General features: G+C 33.2%; 1 protein-coding gene across 3 annotated transcripts in view; it reads left to right on the top strand.

Annotated features, from left to right (window-relative positions):
- The first annotated feature begins 15072 nt into the window (after positions 1-15072).
- Positions 15073-27590, top strand: part of LOC129226601 (phosphatidylinositol 4-kinase type 2-beta-like) — a 29308-nt gene continuing 16790 nt past the window's right edge. The window contains exons 1-2 of one of the 3 annotated variants that reach the window (XR_008580803.1): positions 15073-15210; positions 20178-20258. Coding sequence is in view for 1 of the 3 variants with exons in the window: in XM_054861229.1 (XP_054717204.1) it covers positions 26897-26924 (28 nt within the window). In the remaining 2 variants the exon portion in view is untranslated. Of the gene's footprint in view, positions 15211-20177; positions 20259-26862; positions 26925-27590 lie in introns of those variants that run through there. The other 2 variants (XR_008580802.1, XM_054861229.1) reach the window with 2 other exon arrangements.

Here is a 27590-nt window from a genome sequence, read left to right as displayed (position 1 = left end):
TTCTGTATACAGTCATATGACAGCCTTCACTATCTCCTCATTGATTTCTTTTTGCTAATAACTCATCAATATTTCGAGAACTATTTTTAATCTCAAGTTTTGCCTAATTTTAATCACATGGGTATGTCAGGAGCAGGGTATTTATATAATGACTGTGAAAAGCAAAAATACAAATCATCAACAAAAATTTCAAACAATCAAGTACTGACAGTTTTAAAAATATAAAAATAAGCATAATGTGATCATCAAAATATAGAAATTATCTTGCATTAATTATTTTGATGCATCATTAAATATTAAAAAGAATTTTCTTATTGTTGTTTATTTATTAAACAAAAATTGTTTTCTTTCTTTTGCCGCTTCATTGTTTATAAAAATTTGATCAAAGGATATTATTTCCTATAATAACAACTGCATTGGCGTTGATTACGTTCAAGGGTGTATATAAGTCGAAGCCAGATGTGACCGTTGTAAAATTCATTATTTTATTTAATTTACGTTATTTTTCTTAAGTAGACTTTATTATCAGCTTGGTTAACAGAATCCTCAGTTTATTGTGGTTCCTACTGAACAATTTATTAACAATATCATCATCTTTACGAATAATAAAGCTGAAAGTCTCTCTGTCCGGAGGATCTCTGTGACGCACATAGCGAATAGACCGTTTGGTCGATTTTCATGAAATTTGGCACAAAGTTAGTTAGTATCATGGGGGTGTGCACCTCGAAGCGATTTTTCGAAAATTCGATGTGGTTCTTTTTCTATTCCAATTTTAAGAACAAAATTAACACAGGGGTGATTGTGACTCCATGAAAAAATACCTGAACTTTTTTTTCCCCCAAGAAGAAAAAGTGTTTTGATGGGCATATATATATACATTACGTATATGTACACATTATATGTATATAAATAATTTATATACATAATTATTTGTTGGGGCTAAAACTCGAAGTTTTAATTGGACTTAATACGTCCATGTGCATGTTGGGATTTAAATTCTTTTGATTTTTCTCATTTCTTAAATTTTTTCAAGGATTCTTCTTATCTAGCCTTTATTCAATCCCCCAACTTAGCTGTTTTCGATAATTACCATAGAGTTTACAAACCATGACCGTAGCTTAAGCTTTATACCAAACAAAACGTCTTCAATTTGGACTTTTGGCATTTCATTAAACATCGCCCTAAATTTTACAAAAGTGGGTTTTTCTGAAAATGTAGAAATTCCGGTATTTTCGAAGATGAAGATACCGGAATTCAAGATGAAAATACCGGAAATCCGGTAAAATACCGGAACACAACCACCCCTGTTAACATAAGATAGACGAGTAAATTACGAAATTATCATAACGTGGAACCGTAACATGGGCACGAGCCAATTGGCGAGAAACTTCACCACACATTACTTGTAAATATACAGGCGAACCGAAAGACTTTTTAATTTTCTATTACGGGCAAAGCCGTGAGGGTGCCACTAGTGCAAAATAAAATGTTAATGTTTGCACTGGGTCAAAGCCTATAGCAAAAGACGCATACGTTCAAAACCTAAACAATTTCTCAAATTATTATGCACCAATCAGAAATTTGAAAAGACTCTCTCCCGTTCAGTACAAATAACAGTTATTGTTAATTTGAAATTTTCACGTATTTCACACTTTTCAAAACTGAACTATCATGTTGTTGATCAAGATTAGCCTTGCACTTTTATTTTTGAACTTTTCCTTCCAGCCACCGCTTTTCGAATCTGAAGTGAACTGAGTGAGAGATAAAAAATAAATAAAATTGATGGAACACCAAAAAATGATTTTTATGGAGTCCAATTTGTAAATTTGTTATTTGAAGCTGTAAATAATTTTGTTAATATATTGAGTTTTCTTTCAGATAGTACTGTGCATTTTCTTTAGTCAATTTCAATAACTCTCTCAGCAATTAAAGATGTAAACGCCCAAAAAGAATCGGCAAAGGGTAAAATTTTTACCAACAATTTCAATTTAAGATACCGATTAATACAGTAGTTGCTTGGGTAATTATCAACTTGACCGAAAAATATGTTTCAATAAATGGCGCTAAGCTATGTTTTGCACACTATGATATAAGGTAAGGCACAAAATCTGGATAAATATTGGCAAGTAAAATTCCGGTACTTTCTTCTTCTCTCTCTCCCTCTCTCAGCACATAATAATTTCAATCCCAAACACTTTGTATGAAGTATGAAAGCGTTTTCTTATAAGCATTCATAAAATTCTTCGCAGTAATAGGATTTGACTTTAGAGGAAAGGTTACTTTTTGGAACTTGAAACTTTAAAAAGGGACTTTTACAGAGGGGGGAGATTTTGAAAAAATGGACTTTTAGGGACTTGAAACTAAAAAAATGGACTGTCAGGGGAAAAAAGAGACAAGTTGGGAAGATTTAATGATAGTAATGTGAGCTTCAACACAGTCCAAGGCCATATCCAAAGGGAGGGGGGGCAGACCCCCCCCCTCCCCAAAAAAATCGTTTGTACCTAAAACAGAAGTTTTTTTTTTACATACTAATGTCAGTAAAGGAAAATAGCAAGGTTTTTTTATTCTTAATTTTGCAACTATTAAACGAGTGAAGAAAAACAGAAAAAGCTATTCTAGTTTTCATTAGCTGCAAAGCATACTTGTAATTTAGACACTCATTTGGACTTCCTGCTCTCTTTCCCAATTCAATTCAGGGCCAAGGCAGGCCCCTTGTCAGTTTGGTAGACTTGCCCCTCTCCTCCCCCCCCCCTCCCAAAAAAAAAAAAACTCATTAAAACTTACACTATGCTGATTTCGAGTCGGGGACTCCCCAAAGGTCAGGCTCCTTTTTTCCGATTAGGATAGCACTAGATTATCAAGATGTGCCAAATTCAGCTCCTTGATACATCCTGCGTAAAAAATGCAAAAATCATGATTCTCGTGCTTTTATAGCATATTTCTCATAAATTTTTGTGATTCATATGTTTCACGACTTGACATTTGTTTAATATCGAATTCAGTATTTTGGAAGTTTATTTGTTATTGCTTGTTTTTATCTCACTTCTACTGCATACTGTTATTATCTTAAGAATGAGGAAAAAATATGTCACTTACTGTTCTACTCTACTTCATTTTCTGCACTAATTGTGATTGTAGAAAAAACTTTGTTTTGAGAAATATTTTGTTTCATTTATTTTTAACTTAAAACAGGTGTGTCTTACAAAGTTATAATCATTTTGTGAGACTGTACAATCAACTTCTGGAAAGTGCAAATAAAGAGTTTTAAATAATTTCAACTGTTCTAGAATCTCTGAAAATTAACAAGCAATTTTTATTTGCTTGATCTTGACTTGCAAAAGAATGCATACTATTTAAAAGGTTTTGTTTGCCTATTTTCCTTTATAGCTTTGCAGTCTCAATCACCTCCATATAAGGCCCTCAAAATACAGATTTTTACAATTTTTTTTTCAAAAAATTTCCCCGCGGAGAAACCCCTGGACCCCCTGGAATACAGTCGAGTCCCGACTTACAAGAGGGATGCGTTCCAAGACTCCTCACGTAAGTCGAAATTTCGCGTTGTGGAAAAATATATGCATAGTGATGCGGATCGGGTAAATACCCAGCGGGTAGGTATATATTTTTTGGGTATTTACCCAAGACCTGGGCAAATACCGAAAAATCGGGTATTTCACAAAAAAAAAATGCAAAAAGTGAAAAGGATTTTTGTTTTTAAATCTAAATTTAAAATAATTGGTAAAACTGACACAGACATCTGTATTACACAGTTTATAATATTTTTTATTGAAAGACTTGATGAAATTATGAAAGAAACATATTGTGAAAAAAAGAATCTTTCTTTTCAATGTCATAATTGGAGAAGTATAAGCTGGAGAATAAAAAAGCTGTTTTATTCAACATAAAATGGTTAAAATGCACAAAAAGAATGATTGATAAAATAAAACAACACGGTACGTACAGTATGTAGCAATAATAAAATGCTGCACTATAATAGTACTGTACAGTAGACACAGTAATAACATTTATGAGTTAAAAATGAAGATGATGAAGATTTATGCTGCATAATCAGTTCGTTATTTTCTATTAAATACATTTTAAAATACGGTTACTTCACCTTTTCCTTTATAACGTTTCCATTTATGGCAACAAGCCCCTCTTCCCAATTTCTTTAATCCACAATGCAAGAGCAGCTTCCATTTTCATATACTTTACTCAGTCTCTGCAAGCTTTAACATTCAAACTAAGTTCTGAACTATACGGATATCATTTTGTTTTGACTTTTAATTGTACGTATGGAAGATTCACTCATACTTATTGCGTTGCTACCATCAACGTTTGGTAGTTGTCCAAGCATTCGAGAATCTTAATCTTATTTTTATTGTCAGAAACTTTATTCTCCCCCCCCCCCCCCATCTTCATAAACTTTAGATGAAACAGCTCACTAAGGTGCCATTACATTTCATCAACTTAAATGTTTAGAACGTAAAAAAAGAAAGCTGCTGAGCGGTTTTTTTATGCACTAACAACGTGATACCTAGACTAGTTTGATGTGGGAACTTTCGTGGTCAGTGTGATGCTAATGGGATGTAATAACATTCACAAAATATATATTTAGCTATCAATAAATATATATTCATAAAGAAATTCGTGTTGTGGACGAGGAATTCGCTCGCGTCAGCTCTAAAATTCGTCACTCGTGGAAAATTCACGTTATAGGCATTTCGCGTAAGTTGAATCGCGTTGTAGCGGGAGTCGACTGTAATGGATATTTTACATAGCACGTAAAGAGCATACTCTCCTGTTATTCTTCCCACTAAAATGGTGAATTAAAAAAAAAAATAAGGAACTGATGTGATATACCCCACCCTAGGCGACTTTTTCCTGTTGGCACCAAGAAAGCGTCGCCAAGAAAACGATATATGACGACACATGTCATACATCGTTCTTAGCGATGCTTTTTTAGCGCCAACAGGAAAAATTCCGATAAAAAATATGATCAAAGCACTTCAGAACACAATATATATAAAAACAACATAAAACCACCACGAAGATACGCTTCAAAAATACCAGAAACCAGAAAGTTTTTGTACACAAAGAACAATGACTAGAAAGTATTTAAAATGCTTAAATTGACAAATTACTATAGCGGCTCACCAATGAAATATGTACCAATAGAAATAAAAGCTATTTTCCAACATGCATTTCATCGAACAAAAACTTTTCTCACACTCTGCTAAAAAAGAGCAAAGCGATTCAAATCACAATGTTTAAAGTGGAAAACCACCCCCAAAACCAATAACTATTTCAGCCAAAAAAGAGCTTAGTTACTCAAAAGTATGAAAAGTAGAAATGTCACATCCTAAACATAAACAATACAAAAATACCATACATTTATTTGCTACCCAGACATGCTTTCAAAATACCTATTATATTTTACATAAAATAACACCTTCATATTTTTATAAAATGCTGGAGTCAACTAATTTTCAGAAATTCAGTACGTAAAGGAGGCACGTTCATAGAATGTCTAAATAATTCGTGGCATCGATAAGAATTAACTTTTAGAACAAAATAACCGTACTATTTTTGAAAAATTAATTTACAAAAAGTAAAAATAAAGTTAAAAACTACAAGAACCCCTCAAGGATTTGTAAAAACAAAGAATTTCGGAAGTGAGTTTTTTTTTTAATTCTAAAATGAAGAACTTACCTTTTTATGGTATAAATCCTCACACTCAGTCTAAAACAATGCATCATATGACAATGGCACGTTACAGATACACACCACGTCGGAGTTAACTTTTAATTAACGTTCAAGTTTGAAGAAACTGACATTTTCTAATGTTTTTACTTTAAAACACAACTACTGAATTTAAACTAACACAAAGTAAGCTTTCCTGTAGGGTATATTGCACGAAACAACACATATCTCCCCTGCGTGAAACCGAGTAGACAACCCAAGTAAACAAGTTTGAACAGATCTAAGATTGCCTTCGGGTTGCCTAACACAGGTTAGTTTCGCCAGGGGTGCCATGCTTAAAAAATTATCGCCTCATTGGCGAGAAAAATATTTCAATTTTGTGCAAAAAATCGGATGTTGCCAAATAGAAGGGTATATCACATCTGTACCAAAAATAATAATAATAATAAGGTAAAAAGCAGCAGGAGCATTAAAAAACGATTGCAATAGCTCAGTGCCCTGTCAAGTCTGAATCCAGTTTTGTAAGTGAGTTTAGAACTTTTACTTCTAGCTTAAATATTTTTATGCGTGTATGTGTGTATGCAAGTAACTTTACATATATATGTGTGAGTGGTCTAGGGCAATGTGCGAAACTGGGCCCCTTCCGAAAGAAAATTCTGGATACGGTCTTGACACAGGCTGGGTTACCCGACTTGGCTATCAGTACATATCACTACATTCAATTGCTAAAATTTAAAATTTTTCAAAGTTTAAACCACTATAAACCTATCATTGAGTATTCTTTTTACTGAAATAAAATTATATCTGAATAAATCAATTGTGTTTGAGATTAATTAGTTTGCATTTGTATCTTTTTGCCTGAAAAGTAAACTGTAACTTTGCTGAAATTAATCAATCAATCTCTTACCGTTGTCCTAAGTTGCCTTCAGAAAAAATGGAAATTGATCTTCATTTCTGATTTTTCACAATTTCTTGAATCCCATTGGATCATATGATTTATGTGAAATTGAAATTTCCTCCGGATTCTACTGAGTTAAGTCTAACAAAACAATAAAAGAATATATCAGTATATTATACAGTATAAACAAAAATTGAAAGATTGAGTAATTAATACAAATGTGATGATTAGCAACAGGCATTGGGCCCAGCTAAGCCATCCCAGTTAATCTACCAGTCCCCAATGAAGCTCAATGGCCCTCTTAAGGAACTGATGTGATATACCCCACCCTTGGCGACTTTTTCCTGTTGGCGCCAAGAAATCGTCGCCAAGAAAACGATGTATGACGACATATGTCATACATTGTTCTTAGCGATGCTTTTTTAGCGCCAACAGGAAAAATTCAGATTAAAAAACATGATCAAAGCACTTCAGAACACAATATATATAAAAACAACAAAAAACATCATGAATATACACTTCAAAAATACTAGAAACTAGAAAGTTTTTGTACACAAAGAACAATTATTAGAAAGTATTTAAAATGCTTAAATTGACAAATTACTATAACAGCTCACCAATGAATAAAAGCTATTTTCCAACATGCGTTTCATCGAACAAAAACTTTTCTCATACTCTGCTAAAAAAAGAGCAAAGCGATTCAAATTGTGATGTTTAAAGCGGAAAACATCCCCAAAATCAATAACTATTTCAGCCAAAAAAGCACTTAGTTACTAAATGTATGATGTATGAAAAGTAAAAATGTCTCAACAGAACCATCCTAAACATAAACAATACAAAAATACCATACATTTATTTGCTATCCATACATGCTTTCAAAATACCTATTATATTTCTAGGCAACCCAAGTTTAATTTTTAAGCAAATTAAAAGCTGTTCATCAATTTACACAAATAAAAAATAATCATTCCATGAAAGGATTTTATTATCGGAAAGTGGTACAAATAAAACAAAGTCAGAGTTTAAAGATTAAAGCCCTTGGTGTAATTCAAAAACTAAAACTTCCATTTTCTGACTACTATTTTGTATTCTGTCATCAGTTATCATTGCATGTGCCTAATTTTTACAAGAATAATTAATTCAATAATATAATTACAAACCTTGATTACAGCTAACTTTATTATTACATTAATATACCTTTTCTTTCTTTCTTTATTGTTTTAATTCAAATGAGCTTTTCAAATCAATTTTTGTATCCCCTTTTTTTGCAGAATTTCTAAGATTAATGTCCCTCTTAAAGCCATTAACCCCCTTGTTCATTACAGCCTCTTCCGATAAGCTGCTCTGAGTGCCCACGACCCTACTAAATATTTTTACTAATTTCCAGACAGCCCGAGTTTAATTTTTAAACATATTAAAAGCTGTTCATCAATTTATACAAATAAAAAAGTCATGCCAGTAAAGGATTGTATTATCGAAAAGTGATACAAATGAAACGAAGCCAGAGTTCAAAGATTGAAGTCCTTGGTCTAATTCAACAACTAAAACTTCCATTTTCTGACTATTATTTTGGATTCTGTCATCAATCATCACTGCCTGTGCCTAATTTTTACAACAATAATTAATTTAATAATTATAATTACACACATTGATTACAGCTAACTTTATTATTACATTAATATACCTTTTCTTCCTTTCTCTTTTTTGTTTGAATTTAAATAAGCTTTTCAAACCAATTTTCGTCCCCTTTTTTTGCAGAATTTCTAAAGATGCACACCTACACATCAAGAAGTTGAATGCTTTTTTTTTTTTTTTTTTTGTATCTGTCTCTTATTCGGTAGTAAAAATGAAGTTTAAAATAAATGTGCAACAAATAAAAAAGATACACAAGTAGCAATTGCTAGCAAATTCGTCCTTTTTCAAATAAAATTACGTTTAGGAATTTTCTCAATTTTTGTGTTTACAGTAAAACATTTTATTTGAGTTAAGGACACAAAGGCTTGAAGGTAAAACGTTTCTATTCTTCATAAACTTTCATAGGCAGCCCCTGTTGGTTATCAAACAATTTCAAGCTTTTTCAGAGCAGCATTTAGCTCCAAAGAGACACTACCTTCATTTAGCTACTTGCTATGGTGTATGAAAAATACTTTTAATAAGACATGATGAAAAGGAATACATAACTATATATAGAATGTAAAATTGCAACACTAAAGGAAACAAAACCCGGAAATTGTTTTGTAGAACGATAGATTATGAAAATATGAATTCGTTTGTGACACGGGTTCCAAAGATCTTGACACAGCACGATAAAGAAATTTGAGGATTTCTGAAAATGAAAATACAGTGCAAAAGGTAAAAGTAGATGAAGAAACTTACAATGAATGAAATATTGAGTGCGAAACGCCGTAAACATTAAATTAGAAAGAATAAATAAGTTTTAAAACTCACACAGAGTCACGTCTCGACGATCAGCGCAAGCAAAACAAAACAGAATATAATCCTATTCTTATTCTATTTCTATTTCTATTCCAGGGGCCTCTAACCCCTTTCAGAAAACGAAGGACTGCGTGCCAGGCGCCTTGCCTTCATAAAAACTGAAACAGGATTAAAAAATTAAGAAAAGGGAGCACAAAACCTCAAACAGGAGGAGCAGAGGAAAACCAGAAAAAGGAGAATTATTGGAGGAAGATGGATAAAACAGAGGAGCAAAAGCCATGCAAGCAAAGCAGCGGGTAGGCAAGAAAATCATTGGCATATATAAGAAGATTGGGCGGAATTTGGTTTTTTAAAGAGTCTCTAATAGCTTTAAACTTGGTGCAGTCATAAAGGCGATGATGGATAGTGTCAGTTTCTTTGCATGAGTTACACATAGGGCTGTGCTCTAGTCTCATTTTGTAGAGTTTTTCTTTAGTGAGATAGCAGTTGGTAATTAATCTATTAATCAGGATCTCCTGCTTCTTGTTGAAAATACCATTATTACGCTGTTTGTTTAAGATCAGCTTTCTGTATTTGAATTTGTTATAATATTTGCTGCTTTTCCAATTTTTTTCTCTATAACTAATCTTAATGAAGTTGATATGATTCTTGCAATCTTTCCAAGTGGTGCAGGGTAGTTTGGGGGTATGACTATTATTGACTGCCTCCTTCGCAAGGTTATCCGCGGTCTCGTTAAGATCAATGCCTGAATGACCTGGAATCCAAGTGATCGTGATTTTTTTATCTTGGGTAGCTTTAATGAGAGTGTTTCTTGTATTAGTGATTAGGTTATCTTCTTTATTTTTTTTTGTTTTAATAGCTTGAACTGCGCTTAAACTATCAGTAATGATTATTATGTGGCTTTCATTGCCAATAAGGTATTTGACAGTATAGAAAACAGCAGCAAGTTCTGCTGTGAACACTGAGCAGATATCTGGAAGTTTTATTTTTCTTGTGGTGGTTTTGGCCTTATTAGTAATACCGAAACCGACTCCATTTTGATTCTTAGAGCCGTCTGTTGCCCAAAACTCAGCTTCGTTATTTTCATTTATGTAACTTAAAAAATATTGCTGTATTGCTTCTTTATTAATTTTGCTATTCTCTACAAATTCTTTCTTGATTAAAACTTCAAAGTTATAGCCTTCCCAAGGTTTGGAGTCATCCCCTTTAATGTAACTGTTTTGTCCAATCAGGTAACTGGTTTTATAATTTTCCACCAAATTAAGAATTTCTTGTTCCATATTATTGGTGCTTCCTTGAAGGTAATTTTCCAACAAGAACTTATTTTTTGGATTTTTTTTATAGTGTTGTTTAAGCATGTAAGTTATAAAAGACCATTTGATCCTGTCCTCATATTTGTCTATTGTGGTCAAATATCTGAGAACTTCATTAGGAGCAAAAGAATTAAATTTAAAAGCTGATCTGATTGCTTTATTTTCGATTGTGTTAATCTTTTTCCTATTTTTTTTTGTGTCCAGTGTCCTGGCAATGCTGCCATAGTTGCTTTGAGGGATGATGACCTGCTTGATGATAGAAAGTAAATTTTTGTGGCTCATGCCTGTTTTTTGATTTCCCAGGATCTTGATAACGTTTATACTTTTGAAAATTTTCTGAACAATGTAATTGGTGTGGCTGTCCCATTTTAAGTTGTCTTGAATATAAATCCCCAGGATTTTGTGAGTATTAACCCACTTGATAGGTGTATTATGTAACTTAATTGTGATGTTATGTTTCTCTTTAAAGGGGGACATGTTGAGAGCTGCACATTTGTCGGGCGAGAATTCTAGCTGATTTTTGTCTGCCCACTCGGAAAGGTTTGTCATAGTGTTGGCCAGGATTTTTCCAGCTATATCTGCATTTTCATGGCTTATGATACAAGTAATATCATCAGCATATACATACAGGGAGCAGTGCTTATTTTGAATTTGTCCGAGATCCAGTAAAAAACAATTAAAAAGAAAAGGGGATAATATTGCTCCTTGAGGCAGGCCCTGCTGGACAATTCTCTCTGAGGAATCTTCATTTCTCCATTTAATAAGGCATTTTCTATTAGTAAGGAAGTCCTGTACCCATTGAATGATCTTGATGTCAAGGTTTGTATTGTATAATTTATTGATTAAGATGTTATGCTGAATGTTATCATATGCTCCTTTGATGTCGAGCGAAATTAGATAGGTTGTGAGTTTGTTTTTCCTAGCATTCTTTATTTCTTGGACTATTTTAATAATGCAGTCTTCTGTACTTCTTTCCTTTTTAAAACCGTAAATAAAATTGGGTAAAATGTTGTAGTTATTGTCCCACCAGTTGAGGCGTTCTAGTAAAATTTTTTCCATGATTTTGCATGAGTTTTGTGTTAGGGCGATGGGTCTATAGTTGTTTACAATTTTATTATCTTTATTTGGTTTTTTTATAGGATATATGATTGTTTTTTTCCAAACGTTGGGTACTTTCCCGCTTCTTAAGCTTGAGTTGAAAAAAGCAATGAGAATTTTTTTCCCTTCATCTGGAAGGTTTTTTATCATTTTATTGTTTATTTTATCAGATCCTGGTGAAGTATTTTTCAGGTTTCTTGTAACATATATGAATTCTTGGTCTGTGATATCTTGAGATATGGAACATCTGTCAGGATTGCTAGAAATATTGAGATTATCTGTTGTCTTTTTTGAAGGTTTATTAAGGAAAAAGTCCGCAAAGATGTTAGCTTGATTGATGGCTTCTGTAATGAGCTCCCCATTGTGTTCAATGACGAGGTTATTTTCGATTCTTCTGCTATTAAGGTTATTTTTAAGGTGTTTAAGAGAGCGATAAATATTCTTGGTTTTTTTTAGGTCAAAATTAATCTTACACCAGAATTTGTTTTTGGAAATTTTAACTTGCCTTCTCAACACTGCTAGTTTTTTTTTGTACATTATCCAGTCCTCAATATTTTGGGTGTGAAAGGCTTTGTTACGGGCTTTATTTTTTTCTTTCTTTTTCTTGGCACAGTCCATATCCCACCATTTCATGTTATTTTTATTGTCTTTGTAGTATACTGTTTGAGTTGATTCATTAATATTTTTATTAATGATGTTGTTGAAATCTTCGATATTATTTGGATCTTTAAAATTGTTTTGATCGTATTGTTGAAGACTTTCTGCTATGTTCAATTTAGCCTTATCCCAGTTTGTGTATTTTTTCTTTTTTCCATTTGTTGTATTTTCAGGATTCCGTTTTAACAGAAGTGGATAATGGTCACTACTGCCATTTTCTCTGCTGATATGAAAACCAAAATCAAGGGCTAGGTTTGCTGTAGTAAAAATCAAATCAAGAATAGCGTTATTATTATTTTGATTGATACGAGTTCCTGATGTGTTGTTTAATAAAATTAAATGTTTTTCATTGATCCAATCGTAAAATTTATCGGCATTTGGGTGGCTTCTGGAGTCTCCTGTCATAATGTGCCTGGCATTGAAATCCCCAGTAAAAATTTGATTTGTTTTAAGCAGCGAGTTCAGGATGTGTATGAAGTCGTTATTAATATTTCCAGGTGGGCGATAGCAGTTAATAATTTGAATGGGGTTCCTTTTATCAGTAAAAATTTTGACGCTCACAATTTCAATACTAGAGTCATTGACGTTAACTGGGATTTCAATAGACGGGACAGATTTGTCCACGAGAATGCAGACTCCTCCTCCTCTTTGAGGGGAAGATCTTTCTTTTGTATAAGCAACATAGTTGGAAAAAATGGGGAAATCAACATCCTTACTCCAGGTCTCCTGGAGGCATATAACGGTCGGGCTTGACCACGAAATGAGGAATTTAAGAAAGTCACAATTAGAAAAAATGCTGCGGATGTTCCAGGACAGCAAAAAAAAAACCCATGGAAAAGGGAAAAAAAAAAAAAAAAAAACTTAACGTCCTAGTTAAATTTGGATGTCCCCTTCAGGGGAGCTATCCAAAGAATGTAACCTTTGGCTAGAGCAGCCAAGAATGTCGTCCATTTCGCTAGTTATCATGGCCTCGTTGTCAAGAGCATTATAGAAAACATCTTTTTGAATGGTTTCCCGGTATTGATTTATTAAATTTTTTTCACTTTCATTTAAGTTGTCAAAATCATTGGTGCTTTTGATATCCAAGTTGAACTTCAGATTAATAATTTCAATTCTAATTTTTTTTATCTCTTGTTTTAATGCAGATATTTCTTTATCCCTACTTTTTAGTTCAGATTTTAAGTCGTATATGATTTTATCTTTGCTGTCTTCGATTTTCTGAATATTTTTCCCTTCCACAACCTGAGTAAAAGATTTTTTGCTAGAGTCCAGTTGATTGTTTCCTAAGTTTTTTGTCAGGGATGGGCAGTTCGTGCTGAGTGCCGAGTGTTCCCCTTTGCATCTAAAACACTCCGGTTTTTTCCCACAAGCAGTATGTTGCTCGCCGCAGTCAGGGCACCTTGTTTCACCTTTGCAAAACTTCTCCGGGTGACCCACTTTCAGACATTTTTTACATATTCTGGGACGATCTATGAATTTGTTGACTTTGTATCTGATTCTTCCGATATATATATATTCTCTATTGCTTTTTCCTATTTCTTTAATAAGTATAACTGGTATTTCTTCCTTGGTTCCCTTCTTTGTGAAACGGCAGATTTGCGACACATGAATATCATCTTCTTGCAGTTTTTCAGCGATATATGCTAGTTTTAATTCAACATCTACGTCTTTGACTATGTATTTGGTGCAAATATAATCATCTATAACTCTGGTGTGAACTGCTACATCTAGAAAAGATTTGATTTGTATAGCCTTTTCAAAGGTCTTTTGGTTGCTTGTTGTTAATATAAGGTTTCCATTACGGGAAAAAGTGACCAAGTCTCCCTTATGTGTAAATTTTTCCAACTCTTTATGGAATTTTAATCCTTTATTTGTGGGAATTTGGGTTTCGTTTCCCGAAATGGCAATTTTAACGTTTGGACAGCCATTTTTTATTGCGAGTTTGTATCTGTCTGTGTCCGGAGCATTATTTTGGAAAATGAGGGGGTCATGTTTGCGAACTTTGTCCGCTACTAGACTCTCTTCATTATTGGACTCCTTACTTTTACGTTTATTATTTGTCATTGGTGATAAAACATGCCAAGCAAACAGAGGGGGGAAAAATAAAAAGAGAATAGAACAAGAAAATTTTACAATACTTGGTGCAGCATATAAACGTCCTCCCGGGAAGAAAAGACGAAATGAGTCTAATGACTCAAAATATCAAATTATTAAGACTCTGCTCCTCCAAAAAAAAAAACGCGGCTCTCACGACGGCAGATTCCACCAAAACCTATTCTTATTCCTATTCAGAGTCAGACGACAACTGTGTTTATGTCGAGGACTGCATTCTAAGTGCCTTGCCTCCATTATTTTTTCTACCGATGGATGGCAGCACCATCACCGGATCGAACAGTTAATGAGAATTTAGAACTAGTCCAGGAGCTAATAGCTACCTGGTGCTAGCACCCCCAGAGGTATCGTTTCACTTGGAGGACATTGAGACCACGAGCCTATTTAACGTCGCCCAGTCCCCTTTAATGACGACGGTGGGTCTTCGACGATCGAGGTTCGAACTCAGGACCCTCCGGCCCGAATCCGACACTCTACCGATCGGGCTACCACGGCCCAAAACAGAATTTAAAGGAGAGAAGAGCTGAGGCTGAGGTTTTCCATCCATTCACTTCTATTTGCTGAAGAGGGAGGAAACTCTCTATTACCGCTTAGTATGCAGTCCTCGACATAAATACAGTTGTAGTCAGTTGTGACTCTGAATAGGAACTCTCTATTAATTATACAAGGAAATGCCATAAGTGAAACAATTTCTCTATCTCACAAGAAAATTGAAATTGACAAAATTCTGAGCGATAAATCAAATAAAAAAATTAACAGACTTATGTAAGCCTTTAATTAAATTTAAACATGTGATCGTTAGGTGCTTTTACGCACTACAACTTTTACTTCTTGTTTCTTTTATGCAATTACAGCTGTGAAAGACGTCAATTGAAGAGTTGTCCGTTATCTGAGCGTTTTTCAAAGCTCAGAGTCAATTTTATTTATTTTCTGGATCTGATTGAGACAAAGAGAAATATATTTAGTATTTTGCTGTCGTCCTGTCCCTTTGGGAACGTAAGTTTTTTTTCTTTTTAAAGGCTAATATCTTCACGTTTTTAGTAGATTGTTTGTTCTTGTAAAAGAAACAAATGTGTAGCTTTTTCTCCTTAATGTCGTTCAGATTTTAAAGTAAGCCATTGTTATAGAAGGGTTTTAGAAATATGCTGTGTGTTTTCTGACCCTAAATTGTTTGTAATTGCTTTTACATTAATTGGGTCGCTCAATTTGCACTGTTGTTTCGTAAGGTTATGGGGAAGATTTCGATTAATGGGAACCTGGCGATCTTTCTTTATTGGCATCAATTTCTGACTCCAGCAACTGCGCGAGAGGTATTTTTCTTTGCAAATCTACTATTCGCATAGGGTTACTGTAAATAAGCAGGGTTACCAAAATTAAATTGACGCCAATAAAGAAAGATTGCCAAATTCCAAATTATTGAAATAACTCGAGGTTATGCTGTATTTTTTGGTACTTATGTTTTTTCAAACGTAAAGAAAATCTGCAAGAATAGACTTTAAGCTTCATGACAGATTTGAATAATTCGGAAAGAGGCAATCTTGATTCATTGGCATCAAATTTTAATACCAATGCCAGCGTGAGGAATGCATATGTAAACAAACAGTGGGGGAAAATCTTTTTGCACATGGTTACCAAAATAAAATTATTCAAATCAAATAATTGAAGACTGTGTCCATTTCCAAGTATTGAAATATCCCTAAACTTGACTTAGTCCCCTCAATGTTCATTAAAGAGAATTTTCACATTGCTGCATTTCGTAACATTTTCGACAAAATTGAGGGTACAAGCAGTGTTGTTCCCATCAATTTTTCTGAAAGTATACTCCTAGTAATTCATTATGCACAATATGTGTATGCGATCATATACATAATTATTCTAAAAAATGTTTGAGAGCAGGCGCATGCAAAGGGATGGAGAAGGGTTGGCCTGAGGCTAAAGGGGACCCAATATTTTTAAAGCTAGGGGTGATATATAGGGGTAAACAATATGGAGGGTGGCCTGGACAAGGTTTGACGATCTATATATATCAGTCGATATATCCGATATTTATCTTGAAAATATCATGGGATATTTTGATATTTTCGATATTTATTTTTTCAACCACGGTATTTTCAATAAAAAAAGTATATTAGTCATAATTATATTGTTCATTTGTTATTAAAATTACCAAAAAGTTATGTACTATATTTCTGTGATGTATTAATACATCATTAGTATAACAAAGTAATATAGTATTCCCATTTTACTTGTAGGTATTTTATATTCATAAAATTATTAGTAATATATTCATATTAGAAGTGCATAGTTAAATATTAAACATTGCTCAGAAAAAAGAAAATGTCTTATGACTGTGCACCGACTAAGTATATTATTTCTGAATCACATATAACTACTAAAAGTAGCTAACCAAAGAAAAATGAGCAAAAAAGCTAATGCTAAATTAACTCCATTAAAATTGGTAGAAATTTAAAATGAAATATTAGATATAAATAATGAAAGAAACCTTAGTTTTTTAAGTCTACAGATTATAATTATAATATAAGAAAATAAAGAGTGATTTGAAGATGCATTTACTATATTGAAGACTTTAGTTTGTGATAATTGAAAATATCGGATGCATATCAAAATATCAGATATATATCAAAATATCCGATATGTATCAAAGTATCCGATGTTTTCGAAAATACAGTAGAAGACCGTTATAACGCACACCTTGGTACCAGAGCTTTTGAGCGTTATACAGGTTTTTGCGTTATATAGATCATTTCACAGATTTTGAAACCAATGTTCAGAATATATCTATATATTAGCACTTCAGAATGAGTTTTATCTGCAATGAGTATTAAAGCACCATTATTACAATTAGTTGTTCACAAATAAATATGTTTCAATTAAAAGAAAGTGCATTATCCTGCACTTCTGCTAGCTTCATGGTTTGCATAACAGCTGCATTTTCAAGAGCCATCTGGTATTTTCTGTTTACTATGAGTACTCATTTTCAATTTAAAAACTTTGAACAAAGCTGGAAAGATGAAAAACTGTCTCAAAATTTAATTTGCCTAATAATTTTTATGTTTGCAAAGCAAAACAGAAGGATTTCTTAAACTTCAAAACCTATTGTTTACTTCTGAAAAGTTGTGCGTTTTATAGAGAATTGCGTTATATAGGTCGGCGTTATAACGGTCTTCTACTGTATCATGATATTTTCGAACTCTGGGTCTGGAAAAGTAATTTGTGACGGGCCCCAAAATTTCTGTGCACGCCCCTGTTTGAGAGTATATAGAGTATGGGAACACCCCTGGGTACAAGAAACTATAGCTGTGGCAAACCTCACCTGGCAGCATTGTGAAGGGTACACCGATTCTAATTGCAGCATTATGACGCTGCTAGGCTAGGTTGGCCTTAAATATAATTCCAAAGACTAGGGAATTATATAGGGGGGACATAGAACTTAGGAGCTTTTTTTTTTTTTTTCTAAGTTGCCATCAGTCTAATCAAAAAGAGGATCTTATCTTCTGCTCAAATGTTCCCAAAATCAATGTTACTGACATTAAATTTTCAAACAAGACTAGTGATGTAAAATACCTGGGTATTTATTTTTAGGGGTAAATATCCAAAATGGGTATTTACCCGGGTATTTATTTCAAAAATTTATATTCAACTAAAATACTTTTCTGTATGTATTACACTATGTATAACCAACCATATACAAAACAATAAATTTTTGCCCAAAAATTGTATTTTGATCACATATTTAAAGAATTATTGTGTGAAACAACTTAGCAATCTAATATGATATTCACATTCAATGTGTTGGATATATGCCTAATCAATGTCCCCATCTTTCTTTTTTGTTTTTTATCTTCCATTTTACAGTTTATGTTTTAAAAAAATCATCACCTTTTGATACCACCTAATTGGTTTTTTTTTTTAGCAAAATGCGCAATTACTAGGGGATTTACCCTGCCTTCAGATAAATCCCAAAAAAATATTTATCTTCCCACCCTACATCACTAATTGTGTGTGTTAAAAATAGTTTGAATAAATTTTCATCACGATGTACCAGGGAGCAAATGCAAATGAGCAAAGCCACAGAAAACAATATTTTGATTTTTTTTTTTTTTTGCTTATTAATGTGAAAACTGTTTCTATATTTGCCACATTATCACTTAAACAGCAATAAAGTAAATAAATAACATCAGTCTTAATAACTTCTCAGTTTATTCTTCCAAACATCCCTCATGCTTCCTTTTTTTTCATTTTGGATATGACTAACCTAGATTGTGATTTTGAAATCCTGAAGTTCATCATTGAATTGCTTATACTTCTCCAACTATGACATTGAAAAGAAAGATTCTTCGGTTCACGATATGTTTCTTTCATAATTTCATCAAGTCTTCCAATAAAAAATATTATAAACTGTAATATATGTATGTATCAGTTTTACCAATTATTTCATATTTAGATTTTTTTTTTTTTAAATTTCCGACTCGCTTTTTGCATTTTTTTGTAAAATACCCAGTTTTTGGGTATTTACCCAGGCCTTGAGTAAATACCCGGGTAAATACTCAAAAAATATTTACCTACCCACTGGGTATTTACCCAATCCACATCACTAAACAAGACTAAGAGTTGCATTGAAAGAAAAGGGAATGCTGCAAAATAATTAAACTGTCAAAGTATAATCTGCTCTTTTCCATGAAAGATACATACGTTGCTCGGTGCATTCTTTATTGCTATAAAAAACTGAAAATTTCCTAATAGGCAACATTCAACCTTCAATTTCTACAATCCAGGGTAGCCATGTACTTGTAGATACTGACAATCGTTTAAAGCATTTTTCTATTGTCACCAACATAAATAAGTGAACAAGTCGCCAAACTAAACATTGACTGAAAAGTGCCAATCTCAAATTAAAATAATAATAATGATAATAATAATTAAAAAAAAAAAAACAAGTTTTTAAATATTGAACCCGAAAAGTTTCATTAAAATAAAGTTGAATTATATAAGTAGCAGAAATGTCAACACCTTTTTTTAGTAATAGGATATTTTTTCGCATTTAGGCACAGGCCATGCTGTTATCATTCCCTAAAACTTAAGCCCTGTCTGAACACACAGTGCTTGGTGTTTGTCCAAATTTTGCCTAACTACTGGACTAATCAAATATTTGTTTGTAGAAACAAAGACGAAAAAAAATCGAGTAATTACAAACAAATACAAGAATAATAAATCAGTAGATGGTTAATGAATTCAATCGGCTTACCGCCGGGCAAAGGGGGGGGGCTGAAGCAACGTAAATGGGCCATTCCACGGAAAATGGTAATTTTGTCCCGCACGTGACGCTTCATATATTTCATAAAAAATTAGAATTTAAATGGAAGATGAGCAAAATTTTGTTACTTAAGACATCACAAACGCATGTGTGACTTCTCAAGTAAAAACTTTCTTCAAAACTGATTTCCTTTTTATGAAATATAGGAACTGTCACATGTGGGACAAAATGACCATTTTCAATGGAATGGGCATATACATATTTTTTTCCTATGGTTTAAATAATTATTTCTAAACTAATGAGACATGTTTCCTTTACGTTGGAACCATAGCTTTCAAAATCTACAATTTGTTTCGTCGTTGCTGTATTAATAGAGCAAAAATATTAGCTTATTCATAAGCAAGTTACCAGAGGTTGACTTTGGATATCACGCATGTAAATAAATTTTATTTTAAATAACAAAATTGTTTAATAAAAATGTAATTGTGTCAGGTGTATCTTTGTATCAAACGTAAAGATTCAAAGAATTGCTTACCCCTGTTTCATTAAAATATTAAGAGACATGACGAAATGTTAATGAAATTTAGGAGTATTTTTGTCCCGCACTTGATGGTGGAATGGCCCAAATGCTCTTGTGGCCAGCCTGAATTCGGCCACCATTTTATTTATGTCTCTGTTTATTTGATAGGAGAAGGTGTTTGTCTATCCGTGGTTTGGACGAAGCTCTAATGGCGAGACTGTTCCAAAACTCCGAAAACTTGACTATTATGTATGTAAAAGTTTCGAAATACTCCTCTTGTAAAATAAGAGTCAAACTAAGCTTTTTGCATTTGTTACTTCCAATAATTTCATCCGAATTTGTAATGGTAATAAAGTTTAACATTCAGGGTTGGCAAAAACCCGGGTTTTTTTAAAAAAGCCCACGGACCCAGGGTTTTTTGGGTTTTTTAAATAAAACCCAAAAAAAACCTAACTAAAGCTGGGTTTTTTAAAAGAAATGTGGGTTTTTTTTTGTCTTTTTTAGGGAAAATGTGGGGTACTTGTATCATATTGTAGCGTAAGTATATGGACAAAGCGCAAAAGTTGTCTTGGGGTAAAAAAAGCTGGAAAACTAGTTAAAATTCAGCGTTTTGTGAAGAAAACTATAAAAGACGACAAAACCCAAGAATGGTGAAGTTTCAGATTTTTTAGTTTCCATGATAACCAACAGTTAAGGCAAAGTTACGTCTCGAGTGATAAAATCTATTGTTCGTTTTTAATTATTTTTTTTTTTTTTTTGCATTTTACTTTATTGTATTTCATTTTGTTATGCAAAACTACTGTAGAACCTCAAAAGTAGTTTAAATCCCTTTTTACTGAATTACAGCTTACTCAAGACATTTCTTTGAACTTTATGTTGCCTGTTTTTCTATTTCTGTGCACAGAGTAAGAAATATTAAACTTTTTCGTAAGATAATGAAAATACTGTACATCCTATTTTGTTTTCTGTCTGACCGTTTGAGAAACCGGTTAATTTCTAAAAAATATACCTTGCTTGTTCGAGATTTGTGACGTGTTGATTTACAGAAAATAATTTACATGAAAGCCTTTTAGCTAGAGTATTTTCCTCTGTACAATCTACGAATATTGAGAAAATCAGACGTGACAGGACTTAGTCAAGATAATTTGAGTTATTTATTGAGACCAGTTAAAGAAAAAAGTTAAATATATTTAAAATCTTTGAAGTATTTTTTTAATGCCATCAAGAGTTAAGAAATACTATTAAAGTTCAAAATTCATTTTTTATGTCCATTGTCTGTAGTAAAGAACAAATAAAAAATAAGTTTAACTTGTAAAAATATTTAAATTAATCAATTTTTTAAAAAACTTCTCAGAAAATTTTAAAAAACCCAAAAGTGGGCTAAATAATGGTTTTTTAAAATGGGTTTTTTCAAAAAAAACCATTGGGTCCGATCCGGCCAACCCTGTTAACATTGCGCATTTTATATGCTCTGTAAGGGGAAGTGATCTATATAAAGTCTATACTTTTAGCCATTTTAATGTTCATATGCTGTTTCCTTCCCTTTTTTTTTAAAACTTCAAAAGAAAGTGAAATTGGGGAAAGATGAAGCTTTTACATTGTTCAAAGAACTTTTCTTTACACAAAAATACATATGTTTTTAGACTTTTAATAGATAATACCTGCTTCAGCTACCATTGGCAACTACAGCTCTCGATATTTGGTTTAACACAATACTTAAGTTTGGACTATCCTAAAGTTTTGGTGTTCGTTTTCCAAAAACTGGGTATTGAACTCGAGAAATAACAATGTGCGTTGCGTCAGTCTGACTTAAAATGTGTTCCACTTTCTGTATATGAATATTTTGAGAACAGTTTGTGCAAAAAAAAACTCTAGGGAAAGCTTTCATATTCAAAATTGTTTAAAGCACAGTAGAACCTGGGTTATCCGGCCCTCATTAGACCGAATATTGGGATCGGATTTGAGTGTGTAGCCTTATTATGATTTTTTTTTTTTCAGGTACAGACATTTAAACTGATAAGACTTGCTATTCATCTGTGATAACTTTAAGTACTAAACTAGGGGTAGATTCAGACACAAATGGCGTTCACTTCGTGGTACAATCTAAAAAATTTATATATTGTATTAGCGGTCACTTCAAAAAATTTCATATCTTAACCAGGAGCTCCATCCAGAACTAAACGAGCCTACTTTTCACTATACAACCCCTTCACTGAAACTCCTCCTAACGGACACCCCTCAAAGGCAGACACCCCTCTTATGCAGACAATTTTTAATTCCCCAGTTCCAATGCAAACAACGTTATTAAACCCCTGTCCTGCGGACAAAAAAAATTGTCCCGTTAGTGTCCGCATTAGAGGGATTTTACTGTACAATTTTTATTAATAATGTTTTTTTCTATTTCTGGAGACCAAAAATTGAGAATATTTTTGGACTCTGCAAAATGTTTGCAATATTTTTTTGCGCCAAATTTTTTTGCGACTTCATTAATATTAAAAACTTTTGAATCACTCAAAAAATACCCTGCTAAATTAAAAGTTTTTTCTACAAGAGCTCTTTCCAGCATAGTTTGTTTGATGAAAATCCATCATAAAGTTCGGGATTCCTATTTGCCTTAAATTTCTCTTAGACGCAAATATAAATTTTTTTTGAACTGTTCAAAATTGAAAACCAAAGTGGTCAAATCAAAACATGAAGTATGGGAATGAGGTGCTCTCACTGAAATCATTTTAAAAAGAGAGGTTAATTCGAATCCAACTATTCAAGCAAAAGTTATTGGGACAGACTGACAGATAAACATTTTTGTAATCTCAAAACCTTACTTTCCATTTTTTTATTTTTCAGCATATTATATATATATATATATATATATATATATATATATATATATATATATATATATATATATATATATATATATATATATATATATATATATATATATATATATTTTTTAAGCAATATTTTAAAGGTGCATTGAACTTCCTTTTTTTTTTCTCTCTCTCTCTCTTTCTTTGACTTTTACGGGAAAGTGGCTAAAAAAAAAAGTGGCAAAATTTCATTTGTGAAACAGCTCAGTAAAAAAAAAAAGACTTCCAGCTTCTAAGTGATTTCCATTGAAGTCCTTTTGGCCAAAGGAATCTCAGATTCAATTTGTGATAGCTAAATATGCTCTTCACGATATGTCAGAATATTTTTTTAAGAAAAGGTAAAAATGTCTTTTTTTCACAAAATGTGGACCTAATAATAAAAACCTGGATTGTGCCCTGTTACTGTTAACATTAACTTTTTCTTCAGATTTATTTATTAATTATATAAAGCATTTCCATGAGGCCACACGTATTTAAGACAGAAGATTGTGGACCTATTCTTTGTAAATAAACTATGTGGAAAAATATTTTATGATGTTCTTGATTGTTTTGATTTTAACGTTCTTATTTTTTTCCCCCCTAGATAATAATATTGTGTTTTATCGTTATCAGTGCTGTAGTTGTGGGGATTGTGTAGTGCTCCAAAATAATTGATTTCACGTCACCTTTTGGTGAATCCCCCCAAATCCCTAATTAAATTCCCTCAAATGTTTTGTTTAACAAAAAATAATGGATTCATGCAAATTTTGGAATTTTGACGGATACGAACGTTTTAAAGTGTGCCGAGTCATTTCGACCATTTTTGGAAAATGTCTGTGTGTGTGTGACTTTTTTATTTATTTATTTTACTTTTTTTTCTTTTTTTTTTGTGGCTGCTCTACAGCAAAAACCGCTTGAAATTGAACAAATGCGGTACACAAATGTGCCGCTATATGAACTTGTGCCTATTGGTTTTTTGGCATGAATTCCTCCAAGGGGGGTGGAGAAATGGGATGTTTCTTGAGTTATGCATGCCTGCTATGCTATTCCCCAGGAGGTAACTGGTGGAAATTTTACAAAATTTGGTCCATATGTTGCCTCTAACAAGTACAGGTGCTGGTTCAGTTTTGGTGTCAATAGCTTAAACGGGGGTTGAGCTATAGAACGTTTTTTGTCGTCAATTGTGACTGCTGTATCTCAAGAAATAATGAACGGAATCAAACAAAAATGTATCGACAAGTAGCCCTTTGAGGGTATTATAGCTGATTCAATTTTGGTGTCAACAGCTGAAAAGGGAGTGGCGCAATTCTTTTTTTCCCATTGTGAGAGTGCCATATCTCAAGAAGTAATACTACATTCTGGATGAAATTTCTAATAAATGTGAATCCATATGTAAACAGGCATTGGTTCAATTTTGGCGCCAATCGCTCCATTTGTGGGCTTTTTTTTGTGTTGTGTGTGTGTGTGTGAGTAAAAATAGCTTTATAATTGCAACAATAAGAAAAATAAATTGTAATCGACTGTCATCTGCGTATTTCGCGTGATTTTAATTGTTGGAAAATGCCCAGAAAATTGCGATGATTTAAAATTTTTAACTGTTGCCATCTTGTGTTTGTTAACAAATAAATGTTTGTAATTATTTTAAGCATTGCTTTTAAAATAATTTTCAATTTTCATTCTTTGCTTTGCTTTTCAGATAAATCGGGTATTTGGATGGTCGTCAAGTTTTGGCATGTGTAATTTTGTTTCTGTTGGGAATATTGCTTCCTCCTCAAGCATGGGGAGGGATCAGAATCAGGGCCGTCCCAAGAGGGGGGCGAGCGGGGCAATCGCCCCGGGCACCACGAAACCAAATTTTGTATGATTCCACCAGTTACCTCCTGGGGAATAGCAGGCATGCATAACTCAAGAAACATCCCATTTCTCCACCCCCCTTGGAGGAATTCATGCCAAAAAACCAATAGGCACAAGTTCATATAGCGGCACATTTGTGTACCACATTTTGTTCAATTTCATGCGGTTTTTGCTGTAGAGCAGCCACAAAAAAAAAAAAAAAAGTAAAATAAATAAATAAAAAAAGTCATTAATTATTTAGGGCATTAATGTTTTACAAATATTAGAAACAGACTCATTGCTTGTGTTTTAATTTTATTATGCATAGCCCTCTGATTGTTCTGTTCATTAATATGTAAGAAATTCTTGATGTTTTATGCACTGATGTTATAGCTAACTTGGTTTTTCTGTGTGTATGGGGGGGGGGGGCGCCAGGAAACTTTCGTCTCGGGCGCCGTCCGAGCTTCGGACGGCCCTGATCAGAATTATAAGAAAGATATAGAAGAAAGTTTCGCGATGGCCACAACATAGTAGTTTTTATCATATTTGCATATATTATTAAGCTTGACGACATTGGACGATTTCTAACCAAATTTGGAACCAAAAATAATTACCCTCAATGATACTAACTTGGCGGTATCCCTTAAATTTCTCGCCAAATCAATAAGCATAATATTAAATGGTGCATATCAGGAACACTCAACATGCAGGTTCAAGTTTCAAGAACTACGTTAATTTTAAGCGAAAATTAACGAAATAGACGTCAAATTTTTCCGGATTGCAACAAATTAAACACATAAACAATATTAAAAAAAATGCTATTTGCAAGGTTTGCAACAATACGTTGGATCCAAGAATTCATAAAATGAATGTATAAGGAAGTTTCATAATAGTCACAATATCTGGTTTTGCTTTTGCATTTTTTACTTTTACATGAATTTACGAAAAAAATTTCACACAAATACTGACCTAAATTTCCATTTTGCTCATCCCCGAATGAATGTTGAGTTGTTTTTTCAGCACGTGAGTTGTTCAGCACATGCTATGTGCTGAAGGACGTCGGAAATATCCATTTTGAGGATCCCCGAGTTAATTACTAAGCGTTTTCTCGTGACATATGTACGTGCGTATGTATCTCGCATAACTCAAAAACGCTGTGCCGTGTAGAACGTTGAAATTTGGTATGTATCCTAGTGAGGTCTAGTTGTGCGCCTCCCCTTTTGGCTACATTCAGATATTCCAAAAAGGGTGGGGTCTTTTACACCTTTTTGGGCGAAAATCAGTGTTAATTTCAATGCTAACTTCAGTGAATTTGGCAATGTATCCTCAAGCTTTTGGTCGCCATCGCGGCAAAAATATCGCCAAGTTGGCGACACATTCAGAAAAACTAAATTTTTTTGGTCGAATCTGGTTTCGGTTTGGCCAACTTGGCGACACATTCAGAAAAACTAAATTTTTTTGGTCGAATCTGGTTTTGGTTTGGCGATATTAAGAGAGTTAACGATTGAATCACGTTATAAGTGCCGATTTTGGGAGAATTCATCTCTGTAAAAAGCTTTTTTGCTTCGGTTCGCTACAAACAAGGGGTGAAAACATTTTAAATGTTTCCTTGCTTACTCCAACAGTAGGGCAGTCCAAAGTGTTTTTGGGGATTTACTCGAATGCGTCAGATAAACATAGTATATTTCTATATATATGACGCCTGAATCACATATTTGGCTCGTACTAGATGTCAGTGAGATGTTTTGCTATACAATCATGTCTCACTTTTATTCTGAATTTCCCTACAGCATCTTTATTTGAATAATGGTCAATTTTTTTTTTCGTCCGATTGTCCAAAAGAGATGTTTATCTTTTGTATACAGTCAACTTCTCCGAATCAGCCGACCTGTTATTCGCACTTCTTTATACTCCATGTTTTTTTTTTTTTTTTTTTTTTTTTTTCCCCCGGCATAGGGGTAATGTCCCCTTCATCTGAAACGCCATCGCTTTCCTTCGGATGAACTCTTATTTTTTAATGCCATATCATCTTCGAAACTCACGTGTGACTGATAAGTCATCGCTTTATCACCGCCTGCAATAATTATCGGTTCTTTATTTGGAGCAGGTGAGCTCTTTTTGAGTTCTTTTGTCGGCGGGGAGGTAACCAGTACTCCCCGAAAAAATCGTCTGTCCGGAACACTTTCTATATCGTTTGGAGCCGACATGGATCCAGGTTTGCTCTGTATTCTATGTATGTCTTGAAAACCCTACTTACGACTGTCCTTATAAATCTTTTTATCTTTTTTTTTCGCTAGAGTTTTTTTTTTCATGCGACGAACGTGAGATGTTATGCAACAGTTTCGCTTTTTATGTTTTGCAGTTCAGTGAGCATTTCTTTTACTGATAGGCAGTGTATTTAATCGATTGGAGCGCTACTCCCTTAAATATGTGATTTATTTCTGGTAAAAATATTCGTCGTGGAATCTTGACTGACGCGAGGAATGCGTTCCAAGACCCCTGCGTAAGTCAAAGGGCGCGTAATAAAGGATATGAGTACGACTTTTTGATAAACGTACACCTATTTTAGACTCTTGTAAACACACCCCAAACTGTCTTAAACCATTCCTTCTTTAACTATATTATTACTGGTTTCCGACATGGAGAACGAAGAAGTTAAACCGACCCAAGTGTCACGCGTTAATTGGAATAAAAGTTTACACAACAATAGAACACTTAAAAATACTGAACGAGTTTTTTTTTTTATTATTTATTTATTTATTTTTAATGGGCAATTAACACTTAACGGGTTGAAATTTGCCCCTAAATATTGTATAATTGGAATATTACAGGGTACAATACATTCTTTTATTTCAAGTTTTATTCACAAAAACTCAAGTAATGATTGAAAATTCGAAAA

Source organism: Uloborus diversus, chromosome 7, assembly GCF_026930045.1.
Source record: "Uloborus diversus isolate 005 chromosome 7, Udiv.v.3.1, whole genome shotgun sequence".
NCBI classification, from domain to species: domain Eukaryota; kingdom Metazoa; phylum Arthropoda; class Arachnida; order Araneae; family Uloboridae; genus Uloborus; species Uloborus diversus.
This window is presented reverse-complemented; position numbering and strand designations above follow the sequence as displayed.